At 53.4% G+C, this 20,917-nt stretch overlaps 6 protein-coding genes across 6 annotated transcripts; 2 read left to right on the top strand and 4 right to left on the bottom strand.

The window, feature by feature from the left end:
* Positions 1 to 3,595: 3,595 nt before the first annotated feature.
* On the bottom strand, positions 3,596 to 6,955 carry BBA_04203 (ATP-dependent protease La; the record flags this gene model as incomplete). The annotated part of the gene is made up of 1 exon (XM_008599300.1): positions 3,596 to 6,955. The coding sequence occupies one exon, from the start codon at positions 6,953 to 6,955 to the stop codon at positions 3,596 to 3,598; it is 3,360 nt and encodes a 1,119-aa protein (XP_008597522.1).
* Positions 6,956 to 7,593: 638 nt separating this feature from the next.
* BBA_04202 (uncharacterized protein) lies at positions 7,594 to 8,109 on the top strand (the record flags this gene model as incomplete). Its single annotated transcript, XM_008599299.1, has 1 exon — positions 7,594 to 8,109. One exon carries the CDS (start codon positions 7,594 to 7,596, stop codon positions 8,107 to 8,109), a length of 516 nt encoding a protein of 171 aa, XP_008597521.1.
* Positions 8,110 to 8,271: 162 nt separating this feature from the next.
* Positions 8,272 to 9,154, bottom strand: BBA_04201 (glutathione S-transferase II; the record flags this gene model as incomplete). Its single annotated transcript, XM_008599298.1, has 5 exons — positions 8,272 to 8,440; positions 8,501 to 8,652; positions 8,708 to 8,932; positions 8,991 to 9,055; positions 9,106 to 9,154. The coding sequence occupies 5 exons, from the start codon at positions 9,152 to 9,154 to the stop codon at positions 8,272 to 8,274; spliced, it is 660 nt and encodes a 219-aa protein (XP_008597520.1).
* Positions 9,155 to 10,407: 1,253 nt separating this feature from the next.
* On the bottom strand, positions 10,408 to 11,196 carry BBA_04200 (Protein of unknown function DUF2034; the record flags this gene model as incomplete). Its single annotated transcript, XM_008599297.1, has 1 exon — positions 10,408 to 11,196. One exon carries the CDS (start codon positions 11,194 to 11,196, stop codon positions 10,408 to 10,410), a length of 789 nt encoding a protein of 262 aa, XP_008597519.1.
* Positions 11,197 to 11,541: 345 nt separating this feature from the next.
* BBA_04199 (mitosis protein DIM1) lies at positions 11,542 to 12,064 on the top strand (the record flags this gene model as incomplete). Its single annotated transcript, XM_008599296.1, has 2 exons — positions 11,542 to 11,764; positions 11,856 to 12,064. 2 exons carry the CDS (start codon positions 11,542 to 11,544, stop codon positions 12,062 to 12,064), a joined length of 432 nt encoding a protein of 143 aa, XP_008597518.1.
* A 318-nt stretch (positions 12,065 to 12,382) lies between these two features.
* On the bottom strand, positions 12,383 to 20,358 carry BBA_04198 (cell morphogenesis protein PAG1; the record flags this gene model as incomplete). Its single annotated transcript, XM_008599295.1, has 3 exons — positions 12,383 to 12,425; positions 12,470 to 20,111; positions 20,355 to 20,358. 3 exons carry the CDS (start codon positions 20,356 to 20,358, stop codon positions 12,383 to 12,385), a joined length of 7,689 nt encoding a protein of 2,562 aa, XP_008597517.1.
* Between the last annotated feature and the right edge of the window lie 559 nt (positions 20,359 to 20,917).

The raw sequence follows: 20,917 nt of genomic DNA, 5'->3' as shown, positions 1-20,917 counted from the left end.
AAAAAAAAAAAGACATGCAAACAACAGAATGGGGCGTAAGTAGGGGGCAGGGGCCTGAAGAAAGGGCTCCTTCCTCCGGCTGGTTGGTTGGCTGGTGTGACACGACGAGCGGGAGAAGGTGGCAGGAAGAGGGGCAGCAAGTGGGCTGGTTGGCCGGCAGCTGGCACGGACCAGCAGGCGGGGAAACAGTGATGAGGGGGCAAACGGCCGCCCAAGGCAAACGGCAGCGGTTCCTGCGAGCCACTCATAAGATATCATTAACGCCACTATTCACTGATTTTGCCGGCACCATTCTAGACAAAAAACCCTCTATACGGGAAACTTGATGCGCCTATTCAATGACTATGCCTAATTCTCTTATCGCTAACTAGATTAAAAAAAGAAGTCGGCAGGAAGGAAGGAGGGTGCTCGCGCAAACACCTGCCTGCCATTGTCGTCTTGAGTCTATCATCTACATCAACTCTACACAAGACAACAACCTATCTATTTTTCTCTTTCTCTTTTATCTGTACCATCGCCTAGCCACACGTCTGCGTATCAACCATGAACTACCTCCATCGCCTCCATCGCCCACACGTTTAGCTTTCCACCTGCATCGCAACCTCTCCCGCTGGCTCCAGCGACGTCCGTCCCGTCTTCATGCACGATATCCGCCTCCGCACCAATCCCGCTCTCTGAAACCCAAGTAATATTTTGCTCGCCGCCCAGAACACCAGTAATGAGCCACGCCGCTATCGACTTACCAACCCACCCTTCCTCCCTCTCTCACGCTCCCACTTGTTACACCAATAAGTACCATGCGACGAGGGCGGACTGGCCGAGCTGCTCGCTCTGCATTCTGACACATAACTTGCACCGCGCCCACCGACTGCATCTTTGTTACACCCGTCAACCACCGACGTCTGCCGTCTGCCTTCATCTAGCCATACTCACCTTGGCCGTGCCCCGGTTCTTGCTCGTCTACTCCGTGCTCTGCCACGCTGAAACGCCCTCATCGTCATGGCGCGTTTCTCTCGGCGCTCTTGGTGCCCGCAACGCTACCAAACGAATACCGTCCACAACAGCACGCATGGACCGTAGGGACACGACCAAGCGCTGCATCGTGCGACCACTGTTAAAAACTAACATGTACAACGATGCACAGCTGTTCCCTTACATGTACGCTTTTGGCTCATGATCGGTCTCAGAAGTGATTCGGACGGGGTTCAGCAGAGGTAATTATGACTGCCAACCACTCAGCTCCAGCCCGTTATGCACAGCTCTGAGTCAATTGGCCTCGCGCAACCATGATTGTACATAATCAGAAACAACACTGGAGCCGTGTCAACCTCGCAACAATCTCGCATTATATCGCCTTGGACACTTGAGCGATGGCCTCGCCTCTGACTTCACTTGACTCCCGGCTCCGCATCAGGATTCGTCCGGCACTTGAGCAGTTAGTCCCTCGCTAGCGCCCGTGCCGATCCCCCTCCAAAATTACACCAAGAAACACCAAAAAGTTCTATCAACTTTGGTGTCTTGGTTCAGTCGAAGCCGACGTATCATTCGAGACCAGACATAGAGACGGCGCCGATTGAGTCGTCTACTCAGAAGCCATATCCATATCCTCGAGCCCTGCAGCATCGAGACGGGATCTCTCCTCGTACATGCAGCGTCCGTCTCCGGAGAAGAAAGGACTGTTCATGCAGCCATTTGGCCTGCGTCATTATACACTCCCAAGCCGCAAAAAGGCCCTGACAAGCCCAGAGCGCTCCTTCATATACGTGCCCAACGACGCGCCAAGTGGATATCGAGACTAGTTGATGGCTGATGTGGTTGGCGTGAGATTTAACCACGTCAGACTACCACATGCATGCGCCTCTGTTCCTTAGCATCCAAGCATCGTGCTCCTCGTTTGAATAGCTGGCGCGCTTGTCTCTGTATGCCCCCATAGTAAGGCTCGCCTTGGGTTCTCGCGCAAGGCGGCGCCCGACGCATTCCCCAATATCGGGTAGACGTGCATAAAGTGGCGCTGGGCGCTTGCCAACCTCACAGCATTATTCCATCATTCCTGTCTCGGCGGGGGACTAACAAGCTCTCCGGCCCGTCGAGGACAATTCAGCCCTGGTGAGACTGTCTGCGTTCCAGCCTTTCTACTTGACTTTAACTAACAGCCTCAACAAGGCACACAAGGCGCAAAGAAGCCCGCTAGAAGAGTTCTTTCCATTTTCAAAAAGAACAAAGAAATGTAGAGTATTTTAATACGGCAAGTCAGGCGGGTCAAGATAACCAATGAACTTGTCACCGCCCCAAACCACACAAAGACGTCAAGCTTTGGAAAGCGGATACGCGTTGCCAGGCTAGGCACGTCCCGCTGCCGTCCGCCTTTTAGTTGTTCGTCTTTTTTCCCTGCGTTGCCTTGCCGGGTCTTAGCCCTGACTTTCCGGGAGCTCCATTTACACTGGGGCGACAATCACGAAGAAAAAAGGCCAGACATCAGCGCTGGTCGCGCAAATCGCGATGTGCGCGACCTGCCCTGCGGCTCCCACGTCCCACGTTGCGCAGCAGAAAACAGCACTGCATCTCGGGGAAGTTTTTCTCATGCTTGTCCTTTTTTCTTTTCTCTTCTTCTCTTATGCGCGCGATGATGGCATTCGACATTATATAACTGTCCGCATTTCCCCCAAGCGTGAGGTGCAGCTCATGTTGCGCCGCATGCGTGCAGCATTGCACACTTTTTCGACCCACGTGGGTTACCATAAGAATGTATGCTGATAATTAGTTGTGAAAGCCACTTTAATAATCATCTGTAGACATGTGAAATGAGAAATGTGAAGCGGGAAATGTAAGAAAAGAATCTGATTTATTTGATATTCTACCATTATTTTTATAGAAAAATTTCTTTCTAGATGCAGCAAAAATGTGTGCGTCTTCTTTTTTATACATCAAATACTCCCCCGCATCCCATCGTATAATATACAAATACACAAACGGTACACCATTTCCATCTGATGCAAGCATGCGACAAAAGCAGACTGATTCAGAAGTAGAAGAAAGGGGGGGAAACGGAGAAACGAATCAGTGGCAAAATTATAGATATGAGGTCATCAAGAACGTGGCCAGGTTGGCTTTTGGTGGTAGAGGGGGGTTTTGTGCAACACTTTTGACTCATACGTGGCCTTTGTTCGTCTCCTTTGCTTCTTTGCTTCTCCGATTCTTCAGCTGGCTTTGAATTCCAACCCGTCAGTTGACCTTTTATTCCTGCTTCTTCTCCCTTTTCCCAGCCACCAAGTCTTTCACACAGTGGTGGTGGTTGGTTGAACTCCCCGGGGTACCACAGCACGGGAACGTGCACATCGGGAGAAGAATATGGAGCAGCAGCCTGTGCAACCATGCCCCAGTCTGATTTTTTCTATATAATTTTTGAAAGCTTTTGCGTGATGCAGATCTTCTTTCAGACATCATTCTTGTTCCCTGTGTACCACGAGTCATGGTGACACGTCGGGTGTGACGCCACCGAAAACCAGCCATGGCCGCTTGTCATCCTCTATGTATCGTACAGCATGACCAGTAGTAGTCAAGTCATTAGGCATGCAGCCGGTCTTGCGCCACTTGCTTATTCGTCGTCTTCGCTCGTCTTCTTGCCATCCTTGACCACTCTGCTGCTGTTGGCCGCGGCGCGATCGAGGTCCGGAAAGACGAGGTCAAAGACCTCTGTGTACCACTCAACTGGGTGACCCTCGATGCCCTCCTTGATGGCCGCCGGCAGCTCGAGCCAGTCCGACATGCAGTCTTTGGGGAAGATGATGGTGGTGCAGCCCGCGCGGCGCGCCGCCACCGTCTTCTCTCGCAAGCCGCCGATGCGCAGCACCTTGCCCGTCAGCGTCAGCTCGCCCGTCATGGCCACGGTTGGGTTGACGGGCGCCTCGAGCGCCAGCGACAGTAGCGACGTTGCCATGGTGATGCCCGCCGAGGGGCCATCTTTGGGCACCGCGCCGTCGGGCACGTGCAGATGCATCTTGGCTTTGTCGAAAAAGTCATTGTCAGGAAACTTGGTCACCATGAACGATTTGGCGAAAGAGTAGGCAATGGCCGTTGACTCCTTCATAACCGACTTAAGGTTACCCGTAATCTCCATGCCGGGACGCGTGCTCTGGCGAAGAGGCGACTGCAGAATAGATTCAATGTACATGGCAGCACCGCCCATCTGTGTCCATGCCAGGCCCATGGCGACACCAGCAGGGCTGACTTCGTAGAGACGGTCAGAAGTGAACACGGGGGGTCCAATATAATCGGTCAGATTGTCCTTGCCGATGGACACTTCAACCGAGTCGGGCACCGCGAGAGCCTTGCGCGGCTTCTCGGTTGTCTCCTTTTCGTTTGCTTCCGTGCTAGGCTGCTCCTTGCCGTCAGACTGTGATGTCTCTTCAGCCTTCTTGGTAGACTCTTCAGCCGCCTCCTTGCCCTCTTCTGTAAGCGCCTCCTCTTCGGGGATGGCTTCCTCCCCGAGATCCTGCACAATTTTGAGCGCAGACTTGCGGTAGACTTTTTCAATCTGCTTCTTCAGGTTGCGCACGCCTGATTCGCGGCAGTATGCTTTAATCAGTTCCTCGATGGCTTCATCCGTGAGAATGACCTTGGCGTCCTTGAGACCTGCCGCGTCCTTGGCGGCTGGAGCAAGATACTTGTTGGCGATGGCCTTCTTCTCGTCTGCAACGTAGCCAGAAAGGGTGATTAGCTCCATACGGTCGAGCAGCGGTCGAGGAATAGTGTCGGTCATGTTCGCGGTGCACACAAAGAGAACCTTGGACAGGTCAACGGGTACATCCATATAGTGGTCCAGGAACGAGTTGTTCTGCTCGGGGTCTAGCAGCTCCAGAAGTGCAGATGAAGGATCACCCTGATATCCACGGCCAATTTTGTCGATTTCATCAATCAGGATGAGTGGATTTTCCGTCTGACACTTCTTCAGGGCCTGGATAATACGGCCGGGCAGGGCACCAACATAGGTTCTGCGGTGACCTTTGATTTCAGCAACATCCGTGAGACCACCCACACTGAAGCGGTAATATTCGCGGTTCAAAGCGCGAGCAATAGACTTGCCGATACTTGTCTTGCCAACACCAGGTGGACCAACGAAGCAGAGAATCTTGCCTTCGACGGAACCACGTAGCTTTCCGACGGCAATGAATTCCAGGATACGGTCCTTGACATCTTGAAGACCATAGTGATCCTCGTCAAGAACCTTGACCGCGTTGGGAATGCCAAAGTTCTCAGCACTGCGCTGGCCCCAAGGAATCTGCGTCAACCAGTCTAGGTAGTTTCTTGTGACATTGAATTCCGAGGCGGCAGTCTCGAGATGAGCGAGCTTATTAACCTCCTCATCAAAGACCTTGCGCACGGCATCAGGCATGGCCAATTTGCCAGCCTTTTCCTTGAACTTTTCGACAAGCTTGTCCTTGCCGTCAGACTCGAGGCCGAGCTCGCGACGAATACCCTTCATCTGCTCCATCAGCCAGTATTCGCGTTGACGCTTGCTAATCTTGCTCTCAACATCCTTGGTGATTTTGGATTGCAGTTGCGCATTCATGAGCTCCTTCTTGAGCACAATCAACGCCTTTTGCATGCGCTCCTCGACATTCATGCAAGCCAAGACTTCCTGCAGTTCGGTCTGCTCTCCCGAGGACACGGCGGCAGCAAAGTCCGCCAGTTTGGCCGGTTCCGAAGTCACATTGCCGGTAGACTGGCTCATGGAGAATGTGGAAATCTGATCTCTAAATAAGTTGTTCATCGTAGCAACCTCCTTGAAGACGTTGACAATCTCGTTTGTGACGGCTCGAATAACGGGGCTCTTGGGGTCGTAGGGCTCGTCTGCAAGATTCTCAACGTTCACCAGGCTAACGGGGTACTTTTTGAGGAATGATGTGGGCTCGTATTTTTCAGCGACCTGGTCGGGCTTCTTGTCAACGGCTGTCTCTTCGAAGCTGGCGACGACATCTCCCTTCTTGTCCGTGACGGGAGCTTCCCCGGTAGCGGGCTTGGCGGGGATGGGCTCAGGGACTTCGGCTTCCTTCTTTGTCTCGGCCTTTTTAGCTTCCTGCTGCTGCTGGGGTGTCGGGGGAATGAGACTGGAGAGCTTGATTCGGCGGTGTGGGTATAGGATGGCAGTAAGGGCGCCTTCTTGGCCATGGATGGGGAAAGCGCTCGTAATCTGAGCAAAAACACCGACGTCATATACATCTTCGACATTTCGGATAATATCGTCGTCTTCGTTTTCGTCCTTGAAAAGGAAAGCACCGACATACGGCTGGCCGCGCTTGATCGACTCGGTAATGGCGGTGGCGACATCGGGGTCCTTGATGGTAATGGCTTTGTAGAAACCAGGGAATAGTGGTCGGCGAGCGATCGGGATGGCTAGCACTTGAGGGTAGACATCAGGCACGACGGGTTTTTGGAGGGCCTTCTCTGAAGTCTTGCGCCCTCGTTTGCCTCCGTCACCAGAGCCATCCCCGGAACCAGCGCCAGCAGCACCCCCTGCGCTACTGCCAGTCTTACTGTCCTGTGCTTGTGAAGCACTATTGTCGGTTTTAGCAGAGACGTTGGCGTCGGTGTTGATTTCCTTGGATTCGTTGGTGGCCTTTTCAGCAGCCACAGCCTCCTTCTTCTTATTCTCGAGGTTGGCCTTGACCTCTTCTTCGGAGAGGGGCTCGGTGGACTCGGGCTCGGCCGATGAGTCGAAAAACTTGCTCGGCTTGTCCTTTTCTTTGCCTAGAGATGCCGAAGTCGAGAAGGAAAGCGCGGGTATCCGATGTTGGGTGGGCGCGGGTTGCAATCTCCGAGCGCAGGCATGCTGCTGTGTGTAGTGCGCAACGGCTGGGAAGCCAGCAGCTGCTCGCGCGCCAGTCGACGATGGCACGGCACGAGAAGACGAGCGCCTGAGAAAGAGACGCCCGGAGATGCGTGACCGCGGGATCATGGCGGCGGGTTGTGCGGTGCGAGTGGAGGAGCTCCGAGAGCAGGCTCGGAGCACTCACGAGGTTATCGAGACTCGGGCGGACGTCGGGGGGGCAGGTGAATCGGCCAAAGCAGCTGACCAACTTCCCAATGGGTGATTGTAGAGTCAGTTCTGAGCTCCAGACGGACAAAGGGCCTGGTATGATGAGAATTGATCCAAAACAAGCCTGTGCCGTTGTAGAATGATGAAGGTGGCGTGCTATGTAGGAGCGCATGTGCCTAAAGACCGACTTAATAATGCAATCGGCGGGCCAAGTCGGCGGAGCTGTAGCGCAAATTCCCACAGAAGCTTCCATCGGTTAAAAGCCGGCTTTATGACACCAGCGCTAGGCTGCTGTAGGAATCGCTCTGTTCACTGTAACGATCCACCACAGGGCTGTAGGTACCGACAGTCTGGGGTAGGTTTAAATCCTGCATTGCATTCCCGAAAATCCATCCCGACTGCTGATATGAAAAGACATACAATCGGCCTCGAGTTCTATAATTATATACGGTTGTCGTGTTGAGACAGAACTGACTCGTCTTTCTCTATTGGCCTCTTTGGCCTCTCCGGCCTCTTGCACCTCTTGGCAGTCTGAGTACAACAATTGTGTTTTTGCCATGGCGTCCAATAACGATAGAATGTGCTCCAAGCTCTCCAGTTCGAGTCTCCCAAAAAGCAAACAGGGCAGCAAGAGCAAACCAAAACAAGAAGTAGCCGACTCATGGGAAGACGAGGACGTCTCCGAGCCAGACGAACCAACGTCGCCCAAGGCCACATCCTCGACCGAGGCCACGCCCGCCGCGCCTCCTCCTCCTCCTCCTCCTCCTCCTCCCACGCCGGCGACACCCTCGTTTGGGGATGCCGACGACGCATGGAGCCATCAGGGTGGCTCGCCGCAATCGTTTTCGGCCCGCGACGGCGGAGGCCGTAGACCGGAAAAGACGGATGCGGTGGCGCGCAGGCTCATCGCCGCGGGGCTGGGCCTCAAGGCGCCCAAGCAGACGGACGAGCAGCGAGCGTACCAAAAGTCGGTACGGGAGCAGGAGAGGAAACGCAGGGAGCAAGAGCGCGCTGAGGAGCAGAAAAGGGCAGATGCTTCGGAACGGGCAAAGACGGCCGTGTGGGATGATTAATGGTCACTGGCACACACAATGTCTCATATGACTAGGTTCGCATACGAATGACATACATGACGAATTTGGACGCGCAATGTTCCTTTCATTTTTCATTTTTCATCGTTACGGAAAACCTGCAGCGATACCAGGTTGTCTACTTTGATGCCGGTAGTCGTTGAATTACAGGCCATAAGTCTTCTTGACAGAGGGACGAGCCAGCAGGCGCTGGTACCAAGCCCAGTAGTTGGGGTATCTCTTCTGGGCGTCGTAGCCCGCAGCCTTCAAGTCTTCACCGAGGAAGTTTTGCGCGGTAAACTCCCAAGGAACGAAGCACAGGTCGACGTAGGTACTGCAAGCGGAAGCGTCAGCACCATGGCTCGTTTGCCTGTAGACAATGGATGCAACTTACAGTTTGCTGCCGAGGAGATATTCTTTGCCCTTGAGCAGGTTGTTCAGGACGCTCCAGACGCGGTCAATCTGCTCGAGGTAGCGCTTCTTGGCAGAGGGAACGTCCTCGCTGTGGAACTTGAAGAACCAAACACCCTGGCCGTAGTACGGACCCTATCTTGACTATTAGAGGCTGTCACGGGTACGGGCTGGCTGTTTGCGCATTTACCTGGCCGGACATTTGAAAGTGCAGAAACTGCTTCAGGTGCCACTTGTCGCTGGGGTTGGTGGCGTTGATCTTGTTATCCTTGTCGTATGTCTCGACGAGGTACTCGGCAATGGCACCAGACTCCCAAAGGGTGAGGTTGTCGTTGTTGGGGTCGACAATGGCGGGAAGACGGCCATTGGGGTTGATCTTGAGGAACTCTGCGTCCTTGGGGTTTTCAATGTCAATCTGGAAAGAATATCAGCCACCACATTTTTTTCTCAGGCGAGAGTGCGGCATGAGCTACCAGCTTGTAAGGAACGTTGAGCTCCTCGAGGATGATGTTGAGCTTCTTGGGGTTGGGCCCACGGGCTGTTTGCCTTGTTAGCTGCACAATCCATGAGCGACGGCTTGGAAGCAACGAAGCGTGGACTTGCCGTGGTTGTAAATGGTAATGGGCTGAAGAGACATGTTGGAAGTGTTGTGGAATTGATTGAAGAAGGAAAAAGGAGATGCAGGAGTGTCCGTGGTCAATTGATGCTTTCCACGAGAGAGTGGGGGGGATGATGAGGCAGCTTTATAGTTTTCGTTGCCCACGTTGTCCTGCGATGAAGGTAATGTCGATATGCTACCTATCAGCTATCGAACTAAATATCAGAGCCCTGCTCAATTGAGGGGTACTGGTCCATTGTGCACGTAAAGTCGCACACCATCCATATCGCGCAGCTCGGTCCATGATGCAACGTCTTGGTGCTAGATCCACGCCTTCCCCATCATAACTTTGTGGTGCGAGTCGGAGCTTTTCATTGGCAAGTGTCATTGGGCACTTTGTACCCCCTCCTCAGCATCAGACACCGCCTGAAGAATCCATAAAATGCCAGCTATTGCCAACAGCTTTTCTGGAACCTCGAAGCGGGGTCCAGGTTGAGAGTTGCTAGGTGTGCTTTGAAAGCACGCGATGTTGGTGGGATATGGTATTAGTCAACCGCGGGATTGCGGAGAATATGCCAAAGCCTAGCGTCCCACCCTACATAGGTAGCTTTAGAACTCGGAGGTGACAATTTCCGGGTGGTCCTAACCAAGAGATGAACAAAGGAACAAAGGCCTAAAGTATTTTGCTGATTGCGTGCGTGGCTCGGTGCAGATTCGTGAGGCTTCAACCCGCCGTCAGGCTCGAGCAACACAACACCCACAATTGTCTATTGACCCTTTGCAGCAGACTTGTAGCATATTGGGGCAGGGCCATGTCCTCCTTTAGCTTCTGTAATTGCCGATTTGGCTTCCTCTTGCATTTCGGAGAGCGGGGTTGGCAGCCGCGCGGGATCGAAACTAGGAGATTTGTCAGGATAGCTCCAAGATAAGTAATGCAGCTCGTCAAAACCCCACTTGCGTAGCCACATTGCTCCAACCTCCCGTTCAACAAGATCAGGACTAGATAGGAGAATCACCAGGGACAGCGAGCACGGGTGCTCGCTGCTCGGCAAACTCCGAGCAATAAATCACCGATAATCCGGCTGATGCAAAGACCGACAGAGCTGCCGCGCGGCTGTTACAAAGCTGGAGATCCGTTGCAGCCGCAACAGTCCTGATTCGCATGCTATTTGATTGACAAACCCTCGCAAGGTCGAAAGAGCTCGCGAACGAGGCATACGATGCCATCTGGAGCGAATTTCCGATCTAATCCTAGAGTTTTCTCTCCGCTCGCCTCGTGGTATTCCACACGCTCAGCCGCCTACAAACGGCAGCGCCCTGCCCTTGCGTGTCAACACCAGCTCCGTGTCCTCGTTCTCGCCCTCGCCCACGTGCCTCGTCCCGACGCCCAGGCCGGCCAGCCCGCTCTCCTCTGCCTTCTTATTCCACAGCATCTGCCTGACCGCGCCGCCGCCGCCGCCGCCGCCCTCGCAGAACACATACGCCATCGGCCAGCGACTGTGTCCCAGCGCCTCGCGCACGCCCTTTGTCGCCGCGCGCTCGCACGCCAGCACCGCTAGCACGTCGTCGCCGCGCCATCCCGGCGGCGCACCCGCCCTCGCACCCTCGAGCTCTCGTATGTGTTGCGGCCCCACGCGCTGCCCGGCGCCGGCCTTGCACTGCACCAGCACGCGCAGCACCGCCGACGAGCCGCCCGCCGCGTCGGGAAGGGTCCAGGTGCCGAGCAAGTCGGTTCCGCGGTCGCGCGCGCCCCCGACACGACGCAGGGCGAGGCCGTACCGTGCGAGGCTCGCCGCGACCGTGTACTCGTAGTGCGTGCCCACGTAGACTGTAGATGTCGCGTCGAGGCCCGTCCGTTCCGCGTACGAGATAAAGGAGGCGAGGTTGTCGTGTTGCGTCGTGGCCGGCGCCGGGTAAATGAGTGCTGAGGCTTCCACTGGCGTGGCCTCTGCCTCTGGGCTGTGCTTATCGGATTTCCATCGAGGGCTGGCGGCGACGGAGCGGTGCGGTGGTAGTGGTGGTGGCCGTGTCGCGAGCTTGAGAAATTGCCGTCGCGCGAGTGGGCTGCGCATGCAGTACATGATAGAGTTGTGACAGGCCTCTAGTGATTGTTGAAGGTAGGTTTTGTGCGCACCTTCTGTTCCTTGAACCCCCCGTTTGATCTTTTTTTTTTTCCCGGTCAGAGGAAAAGGAGCTCCGAGGCTGCTACAGCTATTACAGCCTCGCCGATATTCATCAAACCGAGCTCAGCTGTCATAGCGGGGTCCAGCCGCTCCAGGCACCAAGTGACCGACCACCCCCACCAAATCTTTTTCATCTTGGCGCCCTCTGCCCGCGATCGCATCTCTTCTTCTCATTGTGTGTCTTTCAGCTCTCGCTCCTCTTACTGCTTCCTCCATATACAACTGGCCCCATCGCCACCCGCCATGGGCTCCGTTGTCATCCCCCATCTCAGCTCAGGCTGGCACGTCGACCAGGCCATTCTCAGCGAGGACGAGCGCCTTGTCGTCATCCGCTTCGGCCGCGACTGGGACCCGGACTGCATGCGCCAGGACGAGGTGCTCTACAAAATCGCCGAAAAAGTCAAGAGCTTCGCCGTCGTCTACGTCTGCGACATTGACCAGGTCCCCGACTTTAACCAGATGTATGGTATGTGCAGCCGCCCCCCCCTTCATTGCATCCCCCCCCCCCACCAGAACAAACAGCACGCGAACTAATACGGGGATGGACATTGTCGCAGAACTCTACGATCCCTGCACAATCATGTTCTTTTTTCGCAACAAACACATGATGGTCGACTTCGGAACCGGCAACAATAATAAACTCAACTGGGTCCTGGAAGACAAGCAGGAGCTCATCGACATCATCGAGACCGTGTATCGTGGCGCCAAAAAGGGTCGCGGTCTAGTCGTCAGCCCCAAGGACTACTCGACGCGCCACCGATACTGAATAGTCAATCTCGTTTATAGTTTGTCTGCTACCGTCATATCTCGACTCATTTATATACATTTAATACCCGAAGGCTTGGCGGGGTAAAGATATCATTGCAATATTCATGGTTGGACGGCGTTACATATCGGATATCGGCTTTCTTCTTTCACGCATCAATCTAGGGCAATTAGGCCTTCCTCAAAATTAATGACAAAGTCTCTTCTTCATTATTCACTATTAAAAAAAGGGCAAACTAGCAATATATCTCGCTTTCATCATACATGCCTTGTGTTGTACGCTTTTTCACATTATACATCAGTATATAACCGAAATCCTTTAAGCATTCGAATGCTCTGTATCCAACATCTCAGCCCAGATCCTGCGTCAATCAGTAATTGTATTTATACTAGATCTGCCGCCTACAGCAGATCGTGTTGCCCGCCCCCAAACACGTTCGGGTTTGTTCCTGGCATTTTGGGCGCCGGCTGCGGCGGCGTCTTTTCGCGCGCTCGGTGCTCCTCCCGGGACCGGCTCGTCAGCCTCCTCAAGTTTGAGGAAGTCGCAGCCGCAAACGGTGTCGCTGCGGTGGTGATGACCTCGGGTTTGGATGACGGCCGGTTCACCATGTTCTCGAGGAAGAACACGCTGCCAATATTGGCGGCCGCACTGGGTCGCTCGTCGTCAGCGTCTGAGAAGCCGCCCGAAAGGTATTCCTCATCAGACGTCATGTCGCCCGCCATATGTGGGTAGTATGACGCTGGCGCTGACGGGGAAGTGATGGAGCGCGAATGCAGGCCGGGCCGGGGCGAAGTCACGATATTGAAGGCGCCAGGGCTCATGGCGTTGGCGCTTGCTTCCCGGGACATCGCAGGTGGTCTGTCAGCAAAGCCATTCTGGAACGACGTGTTGCTTGATGCTTGGTGAAGGATCGGCAGAATCTGCTCGTCATACAACTGCGTCTCCGAATCAAACGCATCCGGCTCATACTCGGTCACCGTTCTCGATGACCGGCCGTCGTCATCCGTATGAGGGCTTGACGGCTCGTCGAAAAAGTCGTCCAGACTGTCCAGCTTGGTGACGAGATCTCCAACCAGGGTATCCGCCCGACCATCGTCGGAAAACATAGTTCCAGTGCGCTCGTCTGCGTCAAAGTATCCGTACGCAAAGTCGTCGTTGTGAAATTCAACTTCGGCCGTTGGTGTGGCTTCAGTGGAAGATCCCTCTGCGCTTTGGCACATGTAGAATGCAGCATGGATATTAGCGCGAGTGGCTTCTGTCTTCTTTGCTGGCACCGGAATCGCCCAACCTGATGCTTCTGGGATACCAAATAGGCTCTGCGTGCGTTCATACTCCTTGCGAATGACTTTGGAGGTGGCGCGCGTCATACTCATCCGTAAGTGGTGCTTGTCCATGTGGCTACCTGAGACGGTCATGATATTGTCAAGTACTTGAAGCGCATTCATGCACAGATCGGTCTGGAGCAGACGGAGCAATGGCGAAAGAAGATCAGAGCCATGGCCAGCGAGTTCCGGATTGCGCATGTCCACTTCCGGGATCACAACGCAAAGAACGCGCATTGTATGGACTTTAACCCAGTTGATCGAATTTGTCAGCAACCCAAGCAAAAATGTCACCATCTTGAAATCGAGCTTGGGAAGGTAGTACTCTTTCAGCGCTCCGAATAACATTGTCAGGAGATCGCTGCCGCTTTGGATTTCGCCATTGACATAGTCATCCAAGACTACGGCCAGACCTTCCAGGCCTTGCCGGTCTGCCTCTGCAAGTAAGACGCGTGCTGACTGCAGAATGTCATCTGCTGGCAGGCTCCGTTGTTCCAAATCATTGAGGAATCGCGGAAAGTTGGCCAGTAGCGTAAAAAACAGACGCTGGTCATCGCCAATAAGGGGATCGTTTGGAAGCATCACAAGCTGCTCCATGATATCCAATGTCGGCTGCCAGCACAGGGCCGAGCGTAGGCCTTTGTGGAGCAAAGGCTGCAGACCGTCGAATGCCCCTTCCCAACGAGGTGGCTGCCCATCCGCAATAAGGCGTCGAATGTTAGCAGATCGCAGGTCAATCTTGCCTACAAACTCGCTGAGCATGTCCACGGCTTCTCGAAATTCTCGTTCATTGATCGATTCGAGACAAGCACATGTAGTCCAGAAGAGCTGAGGAAATGTGAGCAGCTTATCAGTCTCGAGTTTGACAATCAGGGTCTTGAGAGTCGTCAAAATCTCCATTGAAAATGACTGGATCTCTGGGTCTTCGTCGGCAATCGTGTTCGAAAGTCGGGCCAGCATGTCGCCGAGCATGTACTGATCCAAGGATGTCAGAACGCAGCGGAAAATTTGGAACGAGCGGCAGGCCAAGTGCCTGACGGGACATGACGTGGCCCAAGTAAGCGAAAGCCTTCCCCATTGCTCCTTGATGCCGGGATACGCAGGCTCAAAGGTTTGCAACACTTCGGCCGTAAGATACTCCATGCTTGGAGGGACCTTGTTATCTTGCTCATCCACCTTGCCATTGCTGTCTTCGTAGCTCCACACGACAGCGCGGTCATGGCCGCGTACCAGGTCAATGAGTTCCTCAATGGCCTGCTTTCTTGTGTCGTGAAGATTCTCGTCCATCCGCGAGAGTACTAGCTCATGTATCAGGTGTACCAGCATCTCACGGGCCTGCTCCTGCACCAATGGCGTATAATGATCCCACAAAACCGTCACCACGTGCAGAAGGGAAGGAATATTTTCGGGTGACAGGTTCACTGGCGCGACCATCAGATCAACTAGTAGGATCAAAGACAGCTGCCCGAGTGAGAATCCTGCTTGCTTGGTTCCAACTGGGAGAGCCTCGTTAAGATCGGCACAGTAAGGAAAGGCGCTCACGTCGGGTGGAGGAGGTATCGAGTCTCGCTTCTCGTTGGGCACCATAGCCTTGGGTGTAATTTGTAGCAGCAGAAATTCGACGACCTTGATACCTGGCGTGCCACTCGTTGTGGACAAGAAGACGACAATCTGCTTTGCATATTCAACAAAGTTCTGCTCTCTTCGCTCAAGACACAGTTGCATGATAAAGTCCAAGACCAACCGCACATTTCCCGGATGCGGACCTGTTGCCAGGGCCTGCCACAGTGCTTGAACTTCATTATGGAGGGCACCGCTTGACTTGATCGTAATTTCAAGCAGGTTGGCGAGCAGGACATATGATTGGGCCGTGGGTCCGCCATTCGGATCGAGTTTCAACTCAATCGCCTGAATCCAAGGCAGGATAACAGCAACGATATTTCGCTGTGCATGCGGCTGGAGATCCTTGAAGTTGAGAGTGAACTCGGAAATGACATGAAAGGCCAACTCGGTGTACGAATTTGCGAGTCGCTTTGATATCTCAAACTGTGCCAGCTTATATACCACCTGAGTCTTGTCCGCAATGCTAATGTCAAAATCGCGGATCTTGGAATTGCGCTGCTGTCTGATCTCGAGTGAGCGGAGCGCAGCGGCAGACTTTGATCGAATTTGGCTCTGCTCATTTCCAAGAGTGAAGAGGCAGAGACCAAGCATTTTCCAAAATGGGCAAGGATACTCTGGGCATTCTTGGAGCACATCCATGGTAACCATGAAGTAGCTTTCGAGCACTTTGGGTGCCTCAGCAAGATAGCAGCGTGTGATGCAGCGATCCAATAGATATGGGTAGTCTCTATTGTGGATGACAAGGTTCTTGAGCGCCAGTCGGCCAGTGACATTCATACGGTCACTGCCAGAATTGAAGATGGCTTCAATCCAAGCCAGCATCCGGCGCACGTCAAACTGCAGTGTCACGCCACTCTCGGTCGTAAAAGTAACCGTGCCTGCACAAAGTGCTGCCATGGCACTCAGCGCAGCGTTGCGCAGGTTTCGTTTCTCAATCTCCATGGCCGCCGTCACAGTTCCGCGCTCCCCCAAGGACTGCTGGTCAATGACGGATTGCCTCATTGTATCTTCTCGGACGCGGATTTGGTTCTGATTCGGTGAAAAGCCACACCAATCTTCCATCAAGGAAAAGGCCGACTTTCGTGACTCGAAAGTCATCCACCGTGAGGGATCCTTGGACCGGTTAATTCCCTCGAATAAGCTTTCCATTAAGCCGCAGTAGTATTGTCGCAGCTTCTGGAACTCCCAATCCATCTGCACTTCACCATCCATGAGGAATAGCTTCAAATCTTTGGCATAAGCCGTCAGCGTTGTTAGGAAGAATTCGTTGCCATATACACGTTCATCTCGTAAGAAGTGGGATGTTAACTTGAAGACGTGCGTAATTTCTGTTCGTAACAAGTCCATTTTGCGATTTCGTCGAGGGCTGCTGTTTGTCCGTTGGTGAATTCTGGCCCTAGCCTCGTCATTGCATCGGGCGACTTGGCCTTGCAGTTCCTCCAACAAAGATCTGTAAATATGGATGTTGATTGATCCCATTGCCACTACAACAGCGTCGCGTACTGATGCCGAGGACACCGACAGGAGGGGAATGAGATATTTGAACAAGGTCCTCGCCGTCACGATCTTATCGGTTGACATAGCGCGTGAGCCTTTTCGTAAATGTTGTTGGTCTTGGGGGTTAGCCGGCGCCGGTAGCGCTCCCGGGTCGGCCATAGTGGTACAAGCAAATATCAGATATAATTTCCACTGCTCAATTAAGACCTCGGGGTGTGCCGCCGCAGATCTGTTGCCGATGCGCTGATTTCCGGACTCTCCACCATACAGGCCGCGAGAGGGCTCTGAAAGATAGACAATAGGCTTGTACATTTGAAGAATGCGATTGCAGATCAGATCGCGGCAAATTGTGACGGCGAATGGACATCTCTCGAAGAAGATGCGTATTAGGTTTGGTACAATTTTGAACCACAGCGTTGCATCGTATGAGATGTCGCTAGTGCAAAGTTCAACAACGGCTCCTTTGCTATTCGAATTTTGTAGCCCGCGTTGTAGACGGCTTCGCTCTGCCACAGAAAGGCTTTCCTCGTTAAAGTTCATCACCTGGATAGAATCGTTCTCGAGAATATCGATGAGCCTCAAAGTGTCCTTCTCGTCTGCGTTGTCCTTACCGAGGGCCTTGTCGAATTCGGTAATCAGCCTCAATACGGTAATGGCAAAGTGGCGTACGCGGCGAGATTGAGAGCAGAGAAAAAAGAGGCCATGAGCCTCAGCTTGATCGACTTCAGCCCAGACCTGAGACAAGTCCAGCTTTAGCGCTCTTTGGCCAGTTCCCTTCAAATCGCCCTGTGGCGAAGCTGCGTCTCTGGTCTTTTGTCGGATTTCTTCAATCCAGATTTGCAACAGCTCAACATAGAGGCGCAAGGTATTCTCAATATGTCCTGGTCCAAGCATTCCACCGTCGGACATTGTCGAATAGCGTCCATCAAAGTTAAATATGAATCTTGCGAAGCCCATGGTGACTTGCTGAGCATGAGCGTGCCTGGCAATGGCCTTGAGAGAATCGGCGGATGAATCTGCAATGTGGAATTGGACATGCGCAGTACCAGTGCAGAGCAGGTTGATGAGGGTATTGAGTTGTATGCCGGTGGGTAGACATCGGGGTAGCGCCTGCACAGCAACATGGAGAAGTTCATAGAACGCTTGCCGTTGATCTTGGGCGGTTTGAGCATCATCTTTGCGCGAAAAGGTGAAGGACTCGGAGATTGGCGTCTTAGGTCCTGGGCTATTAAACTTTTCATCCAGAGCAGCTTGCCCACCGAAGGTATTGTCGCATAGGATAGCAATCTTGCCTAAAACTTCACAAAACTTCAAGTAGTATTCGCGCACCCCATCCGTCAGGACAGAGGTGAGCACCGGACGTGAGACGGTCTCTCTCTTCGGAGAAGGGGCCGGACTTGAAGGTGATCTCGGCTTCATGGGCATTACAGGAGACATGGGAAATCTGTCAAAAGTTGATGCGCCTTCAAAAGTTTGCGGGAAGGGAGGCTGGCCTTGTTCACCTCTTTCGAGGTCTGACATGATGCTGAGGAATGCGCGAATGCCAATCACGATCTTGTCGGGGTCAAGCTGTTCCACCTTGAGCTCCTTGTTATGCATGAAATAGTCGGGGTTGATCAGAGGAAATATTATGTTTTTGAAGCAAAATTCTGGGTATTTGAAGCCGATGATGCGAATGAGCTGGATTAGAGGTTCGGTGACAGCAACATCAGTAGCAATTAGACTGCGCTTGGAGGAAGGCATGACAAGTCGAATGACATCATCAAGCTTCCTCAAGGCACTCGACGGACTGTCGTTTGTGCGGTATAAATAGGTCCAGACCAGGCGACAAACAACCTGCAGGCAAAGAGGCTTTGTAAATCTATCCTTGATCTTGGTTTGCAGTGGCATAATGAGCTGTAACCACTGCGCTGTGAAGTTTTCCGGTGAGGAAGCACAAACTAGGGTAGCTTGGAGGGGAAAAGAGACAGCCCAGTGCCTCGGTTTCAGATACATTTGTCCGAGGCGAGGCCCGATGGCAGAAAGGACATCGGCCCATTTAGCTTGCATGAGATGACTATCAAGAGCCACGGCCGCGATGGGCCGCAGCAGCATATCAAGCACCTGGCAAAAGGCGGACTTAACTCTTTGGCCATGGGATTTGCTGAATAGTCGACCCAATTTGATGAGAAAATCGCAGGACTGCTCCCAAGACTCCTCAGGCGACACCTTGACGCGCAGGTGTTTCATTCCATTCAAAACTAGTTCGATTTTGCCCTCTACTTCGCGACCCGAGGCTGAAGTTGGGCTCTTCATAGTACGTTCCTGGAGACAAGCACCCAGGTCCTCAATGAAACGACGAGTGATTCCTTTGAAGTTGATGTCGCTCATGTATCCAAGAAGCTGGGCAAAAAGGTTCCAGTTGGCCATTTTCAGGGGCGAGACGGTCAACTGTTCAGGATCAGCGATTTTCAGCTGCCCAAAGATGATGCTCTCCAGCTTATCCTCCATTTCCGGCGTGATTTGTGCAAGACTGCTTTGGCTAATGACTTCAACGAGCACGCGACACAGTATATAAATTGAGACTGTAGAACGGCGTTCTTGCTGGGCAACGTATTCTTGCTTTGCGCTGAGGGACACGCCTGTCGGAAACGCATTTTCAGCGGGGCTTACGCCAGTAGGCTCTGTGTTTCTTCGCATCAATGGTGTACTGGGCGCATTATTTCGCGATTGCTGGAGCTGGCTGCGGGCGTCGTTGGCGGCGTCGCTCTTGCTTTTACGCCAGAGCATCATTGAATCAATCAAAGCTTTCGGTTTGGGTTTCGCAATATGACCTAGAGCGACAATAAGCTGGTCAAAAGCGGTGTCAACGCCAGGGCCGCATATATGGTCGACACTTGGTTCGGGATCGAAGGGGACAGTGATGCATTCGTTCAATTTTTCTTCGGCTTGTGCGATGAAGGAGGTGAAGAGAACGTGCAGGGCGTATTCCCCGACGGTCTTCTGATCGTCACGGTGTCGAGAAGAGTGTGAGTGGTGGTTCGGGTGATCGCGCCGCGATTTAGTATGTATATGCTCGATCTTGCGCTGGGTAAAGCCGAAAGCGGGCACGTCATTCGCTGAAGCCGACTTTTCCATCGCAGCTGGTGATATGCTACCCGCCTGTGCAGGTGAATTTGCTGTTGTGACAGTATCCATCCTGCCAGTGACCGAGTCCATGTCGAGTCCGGCGCCAGCGGCGGCTATCATCTGAGGGCTCAGGGGGCTCGAGGCGGAGCTGGCAATGCTCCCATTTCTCGAGTGCTGTATGCCGTGCACGATGGAAGTCTGCCGGTGGTGTCCGTAGGCAGCAACACGCGTGGCGTCGATGTTTTGTCGGGCGGCAGTACCGGTGGCGGATCGCGGCGAGGTCAGAGAGGGCTGAAGGCGAGGGATCTTTTCTGCAGAAGACTCTCGCGAGTGAGCGGCGGTCGGCGGCGACAGCACAGGCTCGGGGGACACTAGACGAATGGTATGCTCCCAGGAACGGTCATCTTCGTCGAGGCGCGAGACGGATCGCGAGACGGCGGAATACTTGGACTGTGATGGCGGCTCCTGTGCAGGATCGGGCAGCGGTGGCGACGGAGCTGTGATGGTGACACTATTAGCAACGAAAGCAGGGCTGGAGCTGCAGTGTTGGACAGTCTATAGAGAGAAAGAACGACAGTGCGAGATGATTGGGCCGTGTCAGCATAGCACACTGAGGTGCGTTGCATAAACGGATGATTTCCGCCCGAAGCACGTGTAGCTATTCTGGCAACTGGCTCAAGGGAGGCGATGAAGGAGAGGGACCCGAGATGCAGCCGGACGTGCGGTGATTTGAAACTCACCCATTGCGTATTCCAATCAGGGGCGTCACCCCGTCATTGGCTTCTAATCATGCGTGGCGGGCGATCAGAGACAAAGCGAAGTGTAACAATGGGGGGTCACACGCGGAGAACGTTTCGAACTGAGGGTGGTTTGGCCAATGCAAAGGTGGGATGATGGACAAAGCACAATACGTTCAGCGAGCTAGCGAAGGGTTGGATGACGCTACTAGCCTACTACCCAAGGCTTCTGGGGCGAGCTAATATGTCGCCCTTGTCATTTCGTTCCTCTTGGGCCTTGGATCCTACTTTTCCCTTCTTGGGGGGGTTTTTCTGGAGCCAAGGCAAGCAAGCCAAACTTCAGGCGCAGGGTCCAAGCGGGTCTGGGGAGCGGAGATGCCTGTAGGGTATCTGCTAAGAGGAGCTTGTGATGTGTTTGTTCTGTTTTTTGATGAAGTTTTTTGGTGAATATTTTGTGGTGTAGAAGGGACATTCTGCGGGGTTCAAATTTCTTCACGAGAGTATATAATGCACTCTTTTGTGTTACAATTATTAACTGATTGTGGCAGGCTACACAGGTTTCTCAT

Source organism: Beauveria bassiana, assembly GCF_000280675.1.
Source record: "Beauveria bassiana ARSEF 2860 unplaced genomic scaffold BBA_S00009, whole genome shotgun sequence".
NCBI classification, from domain to species: Eukaryota; Fungi; Ascomycota; class Sordariomycetes; order Hypocreales; family Cordycipitaceae; genus Beauveria; species Beauveria bassiana.
The sequence above is the reverse complement of the archived record's forward strand: the minus strand, read 5'-3'. Positions and strand labels throughout refer to the sequence as shown.